At 40.3% G+C, this 18,063-nt stretch overlaps 2 protein-coding genes and 1 pseudogene across 3 annotated transcripts; 2 read left to right on the top strand and 1 right to left on the bottom strand.

Annotated features, from left to right (window-relative positions):
* The first annotated feature begins 1,303 nt into the window (after positions 1–1,303).
* Positions 1,304–2,831, top strand: LOC148727893 (uncharacterized). The gene is made up of 2 exons (XM_088762795.1): positions 1,304–1,451; positions 1,551–2,831. The coding sequence occupies exons 1-2, from the start codon at positions 1,341–1,343 to the stop codon at positions 2,613–2,615; spliced, it is 1,176 nt and encodes a 391-aa protein (XP_088618921.1). The 5' UTR covers positions 1,304–1,340; the 3' UTR covers positions 2,616–2,831.
* LOC148727892 (uncharacterized) lies at positions 2,771–7,560 on the bottom strand (annotated as a pseudogene). The gene is made up of 3 exons (XR_016002340.1): positions 7,173–7,560; positions 5,414–7,066; positions 2,771–4,954 (listed from the first exon to the last, which is right to left on the bottom strand). The product of XR_016002340.1 is annotated as an uncharacterized LOC148727892 (transcript).
* Positions 7,561–7,625: 65 nt separating this feature from the next.
* Positions 7,626–17,103, top strand: LOC148727891 (uncharacterized). Its single transcript, XM_088762788.1, has 4 exons — positions 7,626–7,819; positions 9,003–9,853; positions 10,502–15,200; positions 15,286–17,103. The coding sequence occupies exons 2-4, from the start codon at positions 9,055–9,057 to the stop codon at positions 15,290–15,292; spliced, it is 5,505 nt and encodes a 1,834-aa protein (XP_088618914.1). The 5' UTR covers positions 7,626–7,819; positions 9,003–9,054; the 3' UTR covers positions 15,293–17,103.
* Positions 17,104–18,063: the final 960 nt, after the last annotated feature.

Genomic DNA, 18,063 nt, shown 5'->3' with positions numbered 1-18,063 from the left:
GACTTCGAACTACCAACGTTCGAAACTGTAAGATTTGGTAGGAATTCTATTAAATATACCTCTCATCTGGTCGAAGTTACCAAGACACCTAAGAACGATAGAAACTCTAAATTCGTTCAAGAAGAACATAGGAAAAGTCGACCTTTCAACTCTCGTTGAAATTTAAAACTTAACTAAATAACTTTATCATTTCTTTAATTATCTACTGTAAATAACTATTATCTACATATGTAAATGTATTTGACTTTTAAATTTTTTTAGTGTCCCCCATTAGCTTATAGCTAAAAACATAGACACTTAAATAAAGTTTTTCATTCATTCATTCATTCCCTTATATTTCGAATAAACAACCAGACTCGTCGCTTGTCTGGGCTCCCTGTGGGGAATTCATGGGTGGAATTTTCCTTTCACCAGGGCATCTGATCAATTACCATCACGCCACAAGAACAATAGATTATAGATGTTTCTTTGGTCGGTGCGTAACTTTCGTCGCTTTCCTAACACTGAGAACAAGTTTTAAAATGAATTTGAGTAGTAATCGCGGATTTCGTGAATATATATTTAATTTACGGTAGTCAGCCTCTTTGTGTACCGGCAAGACTTCTGACATTTTAAATTGAGTTTCAAGATAGGTAAATGGCAGTTTTCCATCTACTTAACTGAAGACTAACCGCCATATCGATGAAGGTCTACGATAAATGTTTGTTACGCGAACAGCATCTTTTTTAACATAAAAAGAAACATGAACGGTACATCTTGCTGTTTTCTGATCGATGTTCCTTCGTGGGTGTGAGATAAAGTTTGTGTTCGAATCCAAAGTCACAACTGAAAAAGGGAGAAGAAATATTTTGAAAAAATATCATGACAATCACTCGTTACGGAAACAATAAATTTTTTAAACTTGTCGCGTGGTTGCTGAGATATCTTTCAAACTTTCACAATGAATGGGTAAAACTAAGAAAAGCACATTACGAGATTTTCCCAAAGTCTTTAACTCTTAAGTATTTATTATGTTTGTTGTGCGTCATCGCTTCCAATTTCTTGGATTACGACGTACTGCGCAACACGAGAGTTTCACTTGAGATCAGGAATTGTGTGATAACACGTAATTTTTTAAATAGTTTAGAAACGAAGGGAAATTTCCCTTCGAATGGAAGCTCGAGCGCATCTGACCTATGACCGTCACGCCATATTTGTTTCCAAAAACAATAGTTTGACCATAGTTAATTGAGGGGACTGGTTATGAAGCTCGGCGAAGAACAAAGGAGAGAACAAAGGCGCCTGAGTTTATGTTGCTTTAGTCCGTCACGTGACATTGACCGTGCACATTCCAAAACAACATGGCGGACGTGAACGATCTCTTTTTATTCGGAGACGATTTCGATGCCATTATTGATATACTAGAGGCTGAAGAAGTTGTGCAAGAGCAATTTAGTGAAGCAGTAAATGAGGTAAGATATAACAGTGTTTGATAATTCTTTATAAGGGCAACTTTGGACTTATAAAGCGGGTCAGTTCTAATCTCGAAATATATGTGCTTTCGTGAATAGGTCCAAAACAGCCGACTAATCTGCGACCTTTGCAAGAAAACGTACAAGAGCAAGGGAGGTCTGAAAAGGCACACATCCCTAAAGCACCAAGAAGACTCTGCGAGACAGGATGAAGAAAAAAGCGAGACTTTTACGGCTGAAATCTTGGCAAATATGGTCGACGAAGTGAAGCTCAAACTCGCTGATAACAAGGTTTTCCCAAAAGGCTTAAGGGACGAGCTTAGATCGTATGTTTTTGTAAAACTTGGGGAACAAACATTGGAATTCTGTGAACTCCGAAAGACTTATGAAGGTTTAGTTAAAAATGGAGATGCTGAAAAGTTCTACACAAAGTTCTACTCAGCTGTGCCACTGAATGCCATGAAGTATTTCGAGGGATTGTCACGAAATGCAGCTACACTGCTATCTACCAAAGTTGCTGATCGTATGTTATCATACAGTAAAGAGAAGGCTGCTACGAGTACTCCTAATTTAGAAGCTACAAATGTTCCATTATTAGAGCAAGAAATGGCTGGGCTGCAATACCTTGGAGGTTATGTGCTTCATAAGTTACATAACAAGCATGTCAATTCAAAGATCTCTAAATCAGCAGAAAGTGAACAAGCGATTTCTTTACTGAAGGCTGGGAAATGTAAAGATGAGGCTGAAAATGTTAAAGACACTCAGAAACTCATTAACTGTTTGAATCGTGGGGGTTTGTGGAGTATCACAAAAAGTGCTCAAACAATATTTTTAAGAACAGAAAACTATTTTAGGGCTGCCACAGCAAAGTCTGGCTTACAGAGTATTGACATCAACAGTATCATAATGAAGTCTATTAATGATGTTGCAACAGTTTCAGCATACAACACATTGGTGTCTGATTCTGAACTGGTCATCTGTAAGAATGTTGGCAAGGACGTATTACAAAATATTGCTAGCTTATTTATGAGAGTACGTTCCTTTTCTTTTGCCAAAGATGTGATACAGAAACATAAAATGAAAGCAAAGCAAGTTAAGGCTAAAGCACTTCGCAAGGAAATCACGAGAGCCAGTAACGATTGTGGAAAAGAAAGACAACCTTAGATCAGTTTTAAAATTTTTGAATAATATTGAATTGTTAAAGTTGCTGTTATCTTACACGGCATGTGATGAATGTAAATACCCTATCATGATGTATAACATAGTCAATAACTATGGACTGATCAAGCACCAAAATAATTTAATATGACAAACACAGGTTTCAAGCTTTGGATATTTTATTCTGAATCTTCAATAATATATATATATATTTAACAGTTATTACTGCTACCATATAATGCAACTGGCATGCTTGTTTCTTTAACAATTACAAAGAGGCATTGACCATTCAAGTTAAACAAACCACTGAATACTGCAAATTAAGACTGAATGCTAATGCAAGTATGAAAATGCAATATTTTTGAGGCAAAATTATTGTTTCAGGCTTAATAATATACCTGCAAAAATGTCTGCATGCTAATTGGCTTAGAGCATGTCAAATAATCCCAAACAGTGCAGAAAGTTGAAATTGAGTGCAGAAAGTTGAAATTAAATTTTTGTATGTATATTATTAACAAGTAATCGCATGTTTTTTTCGTGCAATTTGGAATAAATAAGCACTCGTAAATTTTTCAAAGTCTACAAATTGCACTCGCTCGTGCAATTTTTTCAGTTAAAAATTTACTTGCGCGTAGTTATTCAAAATTGCACTCAAAATCATGCGATTACCTATACATATTTATATAAAACATATGAGTGAACTGCGGTTATGAGACGTATATGAGCACGATCCTTTGCAGTAAAGCACTATTTGAGCAATAGTGAAAATCAGACCTGAAAAAAATTTTTTTATCTAGATTTATCATCTACGGGTTTATGTCGAATTAATTTGATGGCCTGCTCCCAGTTGGCTTGTTAGCTCAATTGGTAGAGCGCTGCACTAGTATCGCAGAGGTCAGTGGTTCGAATCCCGTACAGGCCTGAAATTGTTTTCAGGTCTGATTTTCACTATTGCTCAAATAGTGCTTTACTGCGAAGGATCGTGCTCATATACGTCTCATAACCGCAGTTCACTCATATGTTTCATATGTTTGTTGTTGTTTGATTTATCATCTACGGGTTTATGTCGAATTAATTTGATGGCCTGCTCCCAGTTGGCTTGTTAGCTCAATTGGTAGAGCGCTGCACTAGTATCACAGAGGTCAGTGGTTCGAATCCCGTACAGGCCTGAAATTTTTTTTTTTTTTTTTTTTTTCAGGTCTGATTTACACTATTGCTCAAATAGTGCTTTACTGCGAAGGATCGTGCTCATATACGTCTCATAACCGCAGTTCACTCATATGTTTCATATGTTTGTTGTTGTTTGATTTATCATCTACGGGTTTATGTCGAATTAATTTGATGGCCTGCTCCCAGTTGGCTTGTTAGCTCAATTGGTAGAGCGCTGCACTAGTATCGCAGAGGTCAGTGGTTCGAATCCCGTACAGGCCTGAAATTTTTTTCAGGTCTGATTTTCACTATTGCTCAAATAGTGCTTTACTGCGAAGGATCGTGCTCATATACATATTTATATATTTGTAAAGCATTTTGTGTCAATAGTAATGATATCTTGCATGGTTTTAGAAAAACTACATAATTACTGTTTACCCCTTTTGGGTAGAGGGTCATTAGAAATGTTATCCCATGCTCTGTTCTTATCTTTTCGACCGCGTGTATTCCCAGACTGGCATGAAATTGCTCGCTGCATCCTGATTGTGTTATCATTGTAGCCAAACATTCTGATATCAGGATTGTCACTCCTTCTGCCCAGCTTTCTTTGGTTGCCAAAATACTCCTCTGCAGGATCCCGGCAGAACCTTTCAGTTAGCACAAAGTCCATGCCTTCGTTCAACAGAAACCTTGTTGCTTCAACAACTGAATGGGTGGTTATCTTAAGGCCTTCGTGCGTCTGCCATGATAAGAACATCCTGCTTCTTGCATTCTGTGTGAAGTTCCCCGGTCTGTCTTTTGTGCTCTCCTTCCAGGCACTTAGATAATCAAGGAAATCTCCCTCAAGCCACAGAAATCTTGGGTCATCAATGGATGTGTATGGTGCAAGGAGTGGCTTTCTCTTTCTCAGATACTCAGTAGTACTGCGAACATTAAGGCAATCGAAGAATTGATCCATCATCTTACACAATCTTGCAGTCGCCGCTGTATCAGGGGTGCTGTAGGCCGTCATCACTGCTGCCACTGTTGCGCTTAGAACCTGAGCAGCCAAATTGACTCGCATGCAAGAGTAGGAGCTGAGTTTGATGTGCTCGTAGGTGATCTTGGGTAAAAGCTTCAACCCATTCTCTGCATCTTGGTAGTACAGTTGTGCTATGTGCTGCCATAAAACATATAGGCCATCATTCCACATATACCTGGGAAACCAAATAAATAGCAATCAGTCAAAAAGTGACATAAAAATTATTTTATATCTTACAAAATAATATATGCTTTAATAAAAATAAAATAATAAATATAAAAAATAGAGTAGAAAAATATATGTGAATTTTCTGACTCATCTTTTTCAGAGCATCTGAGAATTTTTAGTGTTATATATACAGTCAAACCCCTATTAAGCGGCCACCCCCTGTTAAGCGGCCAGTTATCAAAGTCCCAAATTTGTTGTCAGTATAATACTGTAAATGAAACCCCTATTAAGCAGCCAACCATATTAAGCAGCCACTTGACAGGTCCCCGAAGGTGGCCGCTTAATAGGGGTTCGACTGTATTTTCATTCAAATTCAAATGTAGCTGGAATGGAATGTTGGCACATTAATAACAATGGATGACATCAGCATGAACAGCCCTTTAAGTCATGATATTATTATAATTACCTAGAACATTTTCCAGAACCAGAATGGTGTAGACAATTTCTTGTGGTCTTCATGAGATGAGGAGCATCTGAGAAGAAATAGATGTATCTGTGCGGAGCATACAAGTTGGTCGTACGGTAGCAAACATCTTTCCCAGCATTGCCATCCAGATCTTCATGCATTCTATAGAACCTTCTGTTAGGAGATGCGCCATCAGAAGTTGTGCCAATCACCCACAGGTTACATGTCATCTCCAGTATGCCTACAGCTTCCCAGAAGAGTGGCATCAACTGGTCAGCTGTAACACCATTAGTAGCAAAGTATGCAAGGTTGAACTTCAACTGTGTGCAGACCCCTCTGATGAGGAAAGCCAGAGCATGTGTTGCAAGCTCATCAACTTTCTTTAACAATCCAAAGTTAACTTCTGGGTCGCCAAGGTCAACATAACCGATGAGTTCTCCTGTAACTTTGTTGAACACTAGATTGGACATGACCTTCATTTCGTCAAATAACAACACAACATACCGCTGAACATCAAAGTAGGAGTCTGTCTGGCCTTTCAGCTCCTCGATCACATTCTCATTAAATCCCCTTGTAGGTCTGATACAGTTGCGGTAGTCCTTGAGGGTACGCTGGCTCGGTAGAACGAGGATTTTACTTCTGCGTAGTTCTTCGTAGCAGGATGGCGACTTTGCGCAAGAGATAAACAGTAGCGGATTATCATCGGATGATACCTCACACCAGTAGGGCTGCTCGAAAACAATTTCTTCTGTTGTTGCCAAAAGAGATTCATAAAAGGAGTAACATTTGATTTCCCAAGAATAGTGGCAAAATCATCACTCAACTTAGGGTCAACCTCTACACTTGATTTAGTAAGTTCAGTTCTCATTTCGTCCAGTTGCCGTTCAAGATCTGCACATCTTAGCCTCTGATTCTGCAGGGTCAGTTTAATATGCTCTGGTGCAGTTTTCGACACTGGAGCCTTGATGTGTGCAGGTTCTGCTAGCTTTCGTTGCTTTGCTTTCTTTGATAGGTCACTAGCATGGAGATATTGCGAACAGCTGCTGCAATACTGCTCATCAGCATGACACAGAACAGAACAACCACGAGACCTCCAGTATTGCTTGCTTGGAAACGAATCCAAGTTGTTGTCTTCTCTGTCAATGGACAAGGGATCCACAACCCTGGGAATTATATGGGGCAACACATTTCCAGTAAATACATTCGTCTCTACTCCAGGGCAAATCAAACAACGTTCCACATGTTTCACAAGGTCCGATGCTGTAATGTTGTTTATGGACCTAAAGTTTTTAGTGTAAAGTTCATGGTCTTCAGGTAGTAGCCATCCGTAAACAAGAATAGTAAAACCGAGGCTGTCATCGATTACTATTTCGAGCTCTGGAATCTGTAACGAAGGCAGAATTTTCTTTAAGACAATCCTGTCCTCGAGTTCTTGTTGAGTCCACTCACTGAGAGTTTTGAGGGACTTGACACGTTTACACAGGTCTCTAAAATTCTTGTAGTATCTGGAACAACTAGTAGTCTCCTCGACAGTCACTACAACTTTTGGCGGCCTTCGAGTCGTCTTGTCCGTTTCGTGGCTTCTCTTTGGCATGTTCCGAACAGGTAGAGCCCCAAACATTGGTTTCTTCTTTGTCATTTTCGCCGTTTGAACTGGAAAAGTAAGAAAGATCATTAGAATGAAGCCCAAAAGAACAACAAGCTACCCCACTATGTTGTCATGTTACGATCAGCTTGTTTATCATTTGGCATTACTTACATATCTCTATGTCCTCAGGAGCGAAGTGCTTCTCGCATGTATAAACTCTGTCACCATCAATCTGTTTCTGGAAATCGCTATCAACTTCACGAGTCTTCTTTATCTCATTTAGCCACTCCAGTCTCCACTTCTTGTACTCGTCGTTTCTCGGGAAAGGCAGCTTCCAAACCCCGATTCCTTTCGTCCTTCTACACGAGCCACAGCCGAAAACCGCACAGTTATCGCCAGGCATTTCGCAATACACAAACACAAACTACTTCTCTAACTGTTCAACACCTGTGTGACCAATAAATCTTTCCCAATACGCTCTAAATTAACTTTAAGCTTTCACCGTTCGAGAACACGCGCACAGGCAAGCGACGCCATCTTGAAAATGTGTGCACGGTCATTGTCACGTGACCTTTAAAAAATGTAAACAAAGACATAGTCCTTCGTTCTTCGCCGAGCTTCATAACCAGTCAACTCAATTAACTATGGTTTGACTGCTTCGAGGCATAAGTTAATTTCAGTTGCGTTTCTAACACTGATGGCCGTTTAATAATTAATTTCAAGTTCTAGTTATTCGATTTGTGCATGATTCATAACGGTAATCAGCCTCATCATGCGCTGTCAAGACTTTTGACAATTTACTGAACTTGAATTTCAAGGTAGGTTGATAACATTTTTGCAATATACTTACTCAGCAAGACTAACTACCAAATCGATGATATAGGTTCGCTGGACAAACGGCACCTTTCATGACACGACAAGAAATATCGCTGCATCTTGTCCTTTTCTGACAGCCTTTGTTAGTCGCTACGACCTGAGATGTATTACGTGCTTTTAAAAACAGTCACAACAGAAATGTAAAACACCATATCAATGGAGGTCTGTGATAAATTAAAATCTTCAATCATTGCGGAAGTTTTTCGCGTAGTTAGCGACTACGAAAGATATGATATCTTCGAAAGATATCATATCTTTCGAAGTCTAAGCTAAACTCGAGTCAAGGGTTCCCAAGAATGGGTGAGACTGAGTCAGACTACGAAAGGCACATTTCGGGATTTTTCCAAAGTCTTTAGCTTCCAATAATTTGTTGTGTTTGTTACTGCGTCATCACTTTCGGTTTCTTGAATTCCGGTCGACTTAAGGTGCAACACGAGAGTTTTAATATAGCCTCGGATACATCTAAAAAGAGGATGAGGGAGAATAGAGGGTTATCAGAGAAGAAATTGTAAGGTGTACATCTTCAATGTGATGTCAACTTAGACGACTTTCATTTCTGAATGTTTGGGGTTTAATAATTTATGTAAATTTGCGTGTAATAAAATTGCGCGGAATATTTTTATTTCCATTAATGTGCATTTGAATCATTAAGTGTGAACAAGGAGAGCATTGTTTAAAAACTCTATGATTTTGTAGGAAACTTTATTTCTGTCGTTTCTTTTATCTAATTTTACTTTTATTCTCCTTTTTTTTTTCTCTGTCGCCGCGCACAAAGCAGTTTAAAACAGTAAAAAAGAAAGCAGTTCGATTTTCGTCTTGGGTCATAGGTCTACGATGGTGATTTTGTTTAAAACGGCGAAGTGATAAGTCGCGCTTCATCACGCTCCGCTCGTGCACCGACTCATCCGCACCAAAATTGAATGATGACCTTCTCCTGTTGTAGCTGGGTTACTTTGTCATAAGTACGATACATCACTCTCTTGTGACGTAACTGACGCAACTTCCGTTTAGTTCGATCGCTCACGGTTAGTACTTTTCAGTAATCAGCGTTTTTGCAATGGAGTGTATTGAGTGTATTTAAGATGTTAACCTGAATAAATCGTCTCTCAAAATATCTCTGTTTAGGTTGTTAAGGATTGTAGCCAACTTGCTGCGATCTCAAAAGTCAGAGCCAAACATGTCACTGCAGCCCTTTAGTGACAAGCAGCTGAATTATTTCAAGTTTGCCTCCATCGTGTTGAATGAGTTCGCGAACGCTTTGCGTCGAACGTTCAAGTCCATGTGGGACAGCACCTTTGGGCATCGGCCCGGATATCAATTGTGGGATGACTCCACAGCAGTAAGGAACTTGTTTCTCGCTGAAGAGGGTGGCAAGTCCAAAGTTCCTACACACCTCTCCTATGAAGAATGGGACTGTACAGCCCTTTTTCAGACTACCATATATGCGAAGTCCTTCGCTATGCTGGACAGCACAGGCCATAAGAGGACCCTTGGTGAGTTGTACTTGAGTCACCTTAAAATACCTCATGGAAAGTTTCATGTATGTGTGGTGAGTCCAAGTGGAAACCAAGCCGAGACGTTTACACTCGCGATTGATCAGCTTCGACTGTTAAGAAATGCACTTTGTCACTCACAAAAGTCGGAGATTGATAAACCAACATTTGACCGATACATGCAGCTGGCTAAAGAAGCATTCAAGGCTCTTGGTATCAAAACTGACCCAATTGATGTCATCGGTAGTTTGACAGAGTCCGACTTTCCCACAACAGCAGTTCGCAATCTGGAGCACGGTATCAATCAACAGCTTCGAGAGCAAATCAAATTTCTCGAAGGCGTGGGTTCAAGTAATGACGAATTAAAGGCGTTGACAAATGCAATAAAGGAAAAAGTTGAAGGTGGAGCAAGTAAGGAGGACCTTGCTTTATTAGAGAAGAAGATGGATGAATTGAAAGAACAAAATAATATAACCCAGAAAGGTACAATCTTAATACACTTGTGTCGCTACGTTAGATTTTTTAAAGAGTTTGTTGAAGAATCGACTTGATTTCTATCTTCACCGCTAAAATAGGGCAAAATGCGTAGTCATCATTTATTATTCATAACTGATAAAGCGGTAAATTGTAACGCCACCTCGCTTCATTAAGGGCCCTAAATTAGAGAAGAATGGACCAAAATTGACCTACTAGGCTTCGTGAAATTTACTTTACTGAGTTTTAAAAGTGCATGCTAACTTCGAAATTAGTACACGGAATTTTGAAGATTAAAGATGTGTCTAGGATTTGTATCTAAAATGAAGGACATTACATGAAGTAAAAGAATTATCCTTTCGCGCCTGAAAGTTACGGAAACCAACCTTTTGTTGACCCGAGAGTATTGCATATATTTTAATTGTTTGAAACAGATTGCTGAGAGATAAAAAATGGTATGCGAGGCTCACTTTGTTGCGTCAGAGGCGTACGGCTCAGTTCCTGAGCAACTTTCAAAAAGCCCCACGACATTTCATGAATCATGTTGACAATTTAAGGTTTAATTGCGTTATTTCGACATTATCATTCGATTTAAACGTCTTTAATATCATAACAGATTACTTACCATGATTGTCACTGTTCTTTGCCATTTGAAAGATTCAAAGGCACTGCTTCCGCCATCGTGTCTTCCTCCGATGGTTCCACACTTCACTGGCCGCCAAAGAGAATGTGAGGAAATCGTCGGTCACGTGGCTTCCACATCCACCCGAATCGTGTCGATATGGGGCTCGCCTGGTTTCGGAAAAACTTCCGTGGCAACTGCTGTGGGACATAAACTCCAGGATAAAGAATTTTCCGTCTACTTCTTCTCCTTACGAGGGCTAAACTCAAAATCTGATTTGATATCAAAGTTGGTTAGCTTTTTCAGGAGAGCTTCTACAGAAGATGAAATACCCCAGCGGCTACCAATCGACGAAGAACTTTTTCAAGTTCTCGCCAAGATGCCAGACAAGTTTGTGATGATTCTTGACAATGCCGATGAATTACTCGAAAGTGGAGCGCCAAACGTGAAAGAAGATTTCGTACAGTTTCTCAAAGACATTCTCAGTCGAACCAAGAAGGCAACTTTTGTCATCACCACAAGGGAATCTCTTGAATTTATTAATGTGCATTTTAAAGACCACCAGGCAGTGAGAATAGGGCCATTAGATGAGTCCTTCTCTCAAGCGTTAGTGAGTGAGTTACTTCCAAATGCTATTGCCGCATCTGATCGTGAAAAAATTGCAAAAATCTGTGGGCACGTACCTCTGGCCATTAAGCTATTGTGCTCCACCATTTCTAAAGATAGCACTCAACCGGGTCAGTTTCTTGAGGAGTGGAAGGAATCTGTAGAACATAACATTGTCGAACTGGTAGACAAACCAGACTATCCTAGCGATCTGAGATTAAAATTTCTATTTGAATCATCCTTTCTAAGACTTTCAGTACAAGAGAAAGAGGCAGTGGTTTCTTTGAGCATTCTATCGGAAGATTTTAACATCTCGGTTGCCGCAGCTGTTATGGGAGTTAAAACAAACCTCGAGGCAAAGAAGGTCTTATATAGGCTTCAGAGGAAATCACTTCTTGAATCTGGTTCCAAACCCGATTCATTTTCAATGCATAAATTGCTTCTGTCCTTTGTTAGAGAAAGAGGAGAAGATGAAATGAAAGAAACGATGCTGGATTCAAAAGCGCGCTTTTCTGAATTTTATGTTTCTCTTTTTGAGAAATTGAACAAACAGTTTTTGACAGGAGATTCAATGTCAGCATTTGTTGAGTTTTATGAAGAGAAGCAAAATATCATACAGAGTCTAACAGAAGGTTGCTCAGATCCCAAGACTTGTGACGCTGTGTTCGGTGTTTTGATAAAAGCAGAGATATTTCTAGATTCCCTGTTTTGGTGCGAGGGAAACCTCTTCTACGAGCTTTATGGATCAGCAATCAATCAGGCGAAAAAGCTTGGAGGAAGCGTTTTTTACAAACAGCTACTTGTTTCCCTGGCTTTTGGTCAAATGTATTGGGGCACAAAAGGAAGAACGATGGGGCTGCTTTCCGACGCCGTGGACGAGCAAATATCATGTTCATCCTTCTCAGTAGGAAAACTCTTGTGTTACAGAGGCATCTGTCAAGTGGCTTCTGAGCAAACAGAGGATGGAATTCGAAACTTAGAAAAAGCCTGTTCGTTGATGTCTGGCCTTGGCCACGCTGAACAGAGAATTCTCAGAGTAACTGCAATTCAAGTTCTTGCGATTTGTCATCGCTTTAAAAACCAATTTTCAGTCGCGTCGCAGTTTTATAACAAGGCGTTGCAAGAATGCAGAGCAGTGGGAGACACAAGTCTTCTTATCATTCCACCAATGGAAAACAAAGAGTTGAACATTGTCGATGAAGCAATTCGAAAGCCGAAGACAGATACTCTTAGTACTCTACCGCTTAGACTAGAAATTATCTGTGTAGTTCGCAAAGCAACTAACCATTTATTAGATGACTGTACCAAGCAATCAATGAAGAATGCTGTAATTCAAATGGTAGAAGAATTACAAAAGTCGATCTTTTTTAAATCATTTGGCCTTTGGAAATTGCAGCGCAATGTAAGACATGAAATGAGGGAAGTAGATCCTAAAAAAGCAACTGAATTGTCCGCTGCAAGCATCACTTATCATGAAATAGCAATTAAGGAATGTAAGAACTTGACTTCAAAAACTAACTCAAACCGAGATGACAATCTTGGGTTACACGTGCACCAAGAAGAACTTCTAAAGAGTTACTTGGAACATGGAAACACGCTGTGCGAAATGCAAAACTATTCCGAGGCTCAGTGCTTTTATCATCGTGCACTTGACATACGAGTCAAACTATTTGGAGAAGAACACCCAGACATAGCGCGGAGTTACGAATCACTCGGAGTAACACAGAACGAACTGGGTGACTTTGCTTCAGCACTTCAGTCCAAACAGCGTGCACTAGACGTCCGTGTTAAACTGTTTGGAGAAGAACACGCAGACACGGCTCAGAGCTACGAATCACTCGGAGTAACACAGCACAATCTGGGTGACTTTGCTTCAGCCCTTCAGTCAAAACAGCATGCACTTGACATCCGTGTTAAACTGTTTGGAGAAGAACACGCCGACACGGCTCAGAGCTACGAATCACTCGGAGCAACACAGCACCATTTGGGCGACTTTGCTTCAGCGCTTCAGTCCGTACAGCATGCACTTGACATCCGTTTTAAACTGTTTGGAGAAGTACACGCAGACACAGCGAGGAGTTACGAATCACTCGGAGCGACACAGCACAATCTGGGTGACTTTGCTTCAGCCCTTCAGTCAACACAGCATGCACTTGACATCCGTGTTAAACTGTTTGGAGAAGAACACGCCGACACGGCTCAGAGCTACGAATCACTCGGAGCAACACAGCACCATTTGGGCGACTTTGCTTCAGCGCTTCAGTCCATACAGCATGCACTTGACATCCGTGTTAAACTGTTTGGAGAAGAACACGCAGACACAGCAAGGATCTACCACTTACTCGGAGTAACACAGCATGATTTGGGCGACTTTGCCTCAGCGCTTCATTCCAAACAGCATGCACTTGACATCCGTGTTAAACTGTTGGGAGAAGAGCACCCGGACACGGCTCAGAGTTACGAATCACTTGGAGTAACACAGCACAAACTGGGCGACTTTGCTTCAGCACTTCAGTCCAAACAGCGTGCACTTGACATTTGTGTTAAACTGTTTGGAGAAGAACACGCGGACACAGCAAGGATCTACCACTCACTCGGAGTAATACAGCATGACGCGGGCGACTTTGCTTCTGCGCTTCATTCCAAACAGCATGCACTGGACATCCGTGTTAAACTGTTTGGAGAAGAACACGGCGACACGGCTCAGAGCTACGAATCACTCGGAGCAACACAGCACGATTTGGGCGACTTTGCTTCAGCGCTTCAGTCCGTACAGCATGCACTTGACATCCGTTTGAAACTGTTTGGAGAAGTACACGCAGACACAGCGAGGATCTACCACTCACTCGGAGTAATACAGCATGACGCGGGCGACTTTGCTTCTGCGCTTCATTCCAAACAGCATGCACTGGACATCCGTGTTAAACTGTTTGGAGAAGAACACGGCGACACGGCTCAGAGCTACGAATCACTCGGAGCAACACAGCACGATTTGGGCGACTTTGCTTCAGCGCTTCAGTCCGTACAGCATGCACTTGACATCCGTTTGAAACTGTTTGGAGAAGTACACGCAGACACAGCGAGGATCTACCACTCACTCGGAGTAATACAGCATGACGCGGGCGACTTTGCTTCTGCGCTTCATTCCAAACAGCATGCACAGGACATCCGTGTTAAACTGTTTGGAGAAGAACACGGCGACACGGCTCAGAGTTACGAATCACTTGGAGTAACACAGCACAAACTGGGCCACTTTGCTTCAGCACTTCAGTCCAAACAGCGTGCACTTGACATCTGTGTTAAACTGTTTGGAGAAGAACACGCAGACACAGCAAGGATCTACTACTCACTCGGAGTAATACAGCATGACGCGGGCGACTTTGCTTCTGCGCTTCATTCCAAACAGCATGCACTGGACATCCGTGTTAAACTGTTTGGAGAAGAACACGCAGACACGGCTCAGAGTTACGAATCACTTGGAGTAACACAGCACAAACTGGGCGACTTTGCTTCAGCACTTCAGTCCAAACAGCGTGCACTTGACATCTGTGTTAAACTGTTTGGAGAAGTACACGCAGACACAGCAAGGATCTACCACTCACTCGGAGTAACACAGCATGACGCGGGCGACTTTGCTTCTGCGCTTCATTCCAAACAGCATGCACTGGACATCCGTGTTAAACTGTTTGGAGAAGAACACGGCGACACGGCTCAGAGCTACGAATCACTCGGAGCAACACAGCACGATTTGGGCGACTTTGCTTTAGCACTTCAGTCCAAACAACATGCACTTGACATCCGTACTAAACTTTTGGGAGAAGAACATGCAGACACGGTGAGGAGTTACGAGCCATTTGGAGTAACACAGTACAATTTTGGGAACTATGCTTCAGCGCTTTTGTGCAAACAGCATGCGCTTGACATCCGAACTAATATTTTCCATTGTCAGAGATCTCGGAAATTTTGCGTTGGCGGGAACGAGATGGTGGACAGAGTGAGCAGGAAACGAAAACAGATTGACTACAAGGCACTTCACGAGTCCTCTACAGCGGATATATATCAAGTGAATGGAAAGAAAAGATATCGGCCTAAATTAAAAGACTACTCACGAAGCAGAAAAGCGGCAAAGTAAGTACTTAATGCCTCTTTTAAAGCTGCTCTTCTAAAGCTTGTGTTTGGCCAACTGTTTCATTTCTTATGTGTTTTCTCATAGGAGATAGAGTACCTTATCAAGTGGAAAGGACGGCCTACGTCGTCAAGTACCTGGGAGCCTGCCCTTCCTCTATCTAAAGAGCTCATCGGGTGAGAAGAATTATTACCATGTTAAAGAGATATCAAGTGAAATCCATAAGACTTCTAAGCGTTTTTAGTCGTTCTTTTCCTTCAAATGCAAGAAAAAGCCAATACCTGACAAGGTAACTTACAATGGTGTGTCATTTTCTGATGATCGCGGGGCGGGCAGAAGCCTTTAATGACTTTTTCAAATCTATTCACAAGGATCATTCAAACTGTGTAATTGATCTGAACGCATTAATTCCTCCGGGCGTTACTGAACAATTATCTCATGTCACAGTGTCATTTGATAAAGGTGTGGTCATCCTTCGTTCATTGGACACTAAAAAGGCAATCGGATGTGATAAGCTGCCCACCATCGTGTTGAAAGAATGTGCTTACTCCCTTGCTCCATCTATAACGGCGATTATTAATTTTAGTTTAAACAAGGGCATTCAGTTATCAGGTTGGAAAAAAGCAAATGTTCCTCCAATTTTTGAAAAATGGAAAAGAGAGTTTGTTGATGACCCCCTACTCTCCTGGTGTTACTCCGGCACACCTAACTGGAAGGCGTCAAAGAGTGGTTATAAATGGAACTTTCAGTAATTGGACGGACGTTGGGTCAGGCGTACCCCAGGGGTCACTTCTAGGACCGATTCTCTTTTTATTATTTGTAAATAACACGCCAAATGTAATAAATATTGCGACGCTGGCTATGTTTGCTGACGATTCTAAATGTTACAGGATATTAAATAATGATGCTGATTTTTGGAAATTGCAGTGGGATTTACTTTCGTTTACAACTTGGTCCTTGTCAAGTGAATTCTATTTTTAGCCCTCAAAGTGCAGTAATGCGCGTATATCTAGGAAGCGTATCAGTCCATATCGTAGCTATAGTATAAATGGTATTGAAGTGGAGGTTGTCTCGACTGAAAAAGATTTTTGTCGGTAGCGATCGTAAATGACACCTCTTGGAAGGAACATATACTCATGATAGTTGCTAAAGCAAATAGGTTAGTGGGCTTTATTAGAAGGAGCTCCACAGGAATTGTTGGCAGTGTTCCGCTGTTGCGTCTTTACTGTTCGTTAGTGCGTTTGCACTTTTGCTATTGCTCTCAGTTATAGGCACCTTAGTCTGTTATCAGCAATTTATTCTTAGTTAAAAATGTGCAAAGAAGAGCTACACGCTTTATACTAAAAAATAGTAATAAATTTTCTTACAAGGATCGCTGAATCAAACTGAAGTTGTTGCCGCTTAATTGCTAGCTTGAATATATCGACTTAGTTTACTTTTTTTAATGTTTTTATGGTCGTATTGATCTAATTCGTTTATTTAATTACTATTTTTCCCTTGTTGCGAGTCAGACGCGTCAAGCGTGCTCAGGGCTGAACTTAAAGATTAATAAAAATGATCGTACATCAACATTTTGGGATTTCTATTTTAATAGGATAGCAAACTTGTGTAACAATATACCTAATGGTATTTGGCTGAGTCTACTGACTCTTTTATTTCAAGAGACTTTTCAACGTTTTTGATGGCGATAACTTTCAGTACCTTTAAAATAATTTGTCTCAAATGTCGCCGGGTTAATACCCTTGTTGGGTGCACTTGTTAAGCGGCCTATTACTAAATACTTAGTTAATATTTTAAGAGAGGGTTGGGTTGGAGCTTAAACCTAGTAAGGGACTTATCTCCTGTTGTTTTTGCTCCGGTACTGCTTTGTACAAATCCTTAAATGAATGAATAAATAAATAAATACCGCAACAACATGCATATTTTTTTCATTTTCCCAAAACGTATTGATAGCTTCAAAAAGCTGAAGTAAATATAGCGCCTTCAGAACAAGTCAGACTTTCCAGTTGACTTCCAATATTTATGATACCATGTTTTGTTAATAGAAATAATTTATAAAAAGCTGCAAAATTTATAACCCGTTTCAGTGTTAAGAATGTGTTCAATGGTTTGTTTCTGTTCTATTAAATCTGTTTCTCTGAATTTCTCCTTAACTTTATAAAAAGCCTCCAAAACCCTCAGAAAGTGAAATAGCTCCAGTATCTGATGGCTTTTTGTCTGGCTGTCAAGTCACTTTAAAATCAACTGCTGTCAAAGTGCAGCACACTTGCACATTTAAACTATACATCGATATTTTTTTAACAACAAAGGAATCTTATCAAGGGACTCTAAATACACCTTGCTTAGTTTCAAGAATTTTAACGATTATCTCTACCCTATCATTGGTATAGTTTGGATGCTCATGGCTAGAGAAAGGCTGTTGATTTTCCTTTAAAGATGAAAACTCATTTTAAAACTCACAAAGCATTTCCTTGTGCAAGCAGGGAAACTTATTGAAGCAGCAAAAATGCTCCATAAGATGGTATCTCTCACAATATACATGTAAGGAAAGAATATTTATCCACTTGATTTTTAGCTCATTAACAATTTTTTAGCAATGAAGCATTGATATTTGATTGATAGAGAGAGACATGTTAAGAAGGATATAACGTTTTTTAATTTTTACACTTAGATATGTTGTAAGACATAATGCAGCGTAATTGTTATCAATAATATTAAATGATGTTTTTATATGAAAATAGATGTGCTTTCTTCCTTTATTTTGCCTTTATTTCTTAGCCAGGACTCCTGCTTCTCTTTCTAGCCTGCCTTGGATACGGTATCCTGTCTCTCAACTAACTCTGATCCATGATCTGGAAGCTGTGG

This window comes from Stylophora pistillata, chromosome 6 (genome assembly GCF_964205215.1).
Source record: "Stylophora pistillata chromosome 6, jaStyPist1.2, whole genome shotgun sequence".
NCBI lineage: Eukaryota > Metazoa > Cnidaria > Anthozoa > Scleractinia > Pocilloporidae > Stylophora > Stylophora pistillata.
This window is presented reverse-complemented; position numbering and strand designations above follow the sequence as displayed.

Bases quoted from the DNA above. Each gene is read 5' to 3' on its own strand.
- LOC148727893 (XM_088762795.1), top strand. From the start codon at position 1,341: ATGGCGGACGTGAACGATCTCTTTTTATTCGGAGACGATTTCGATGCC. The intron at 1,452-1,550 runs GTAAGATATAAC...TTTCGTGAATAG, and splicing joins TTAGTGAAGCAGTAAATGAG to GTCCAAAACAGCCGACTAAT.
- LOC148727891 (XM_088762788.1), top strand. From the start codon at position 9,055: ATGTCACTGCAGCCCTTTAGTGACAAGCAGCTGAATTATTTCAAGTTT. The intron at 9,854-10,501 runs GTACAATCTTAA...GCCATTTGAAAG, and splicing joins AAATAATATAACCCAGAAAG to ATTCAAAGGCACTGCTTCCG.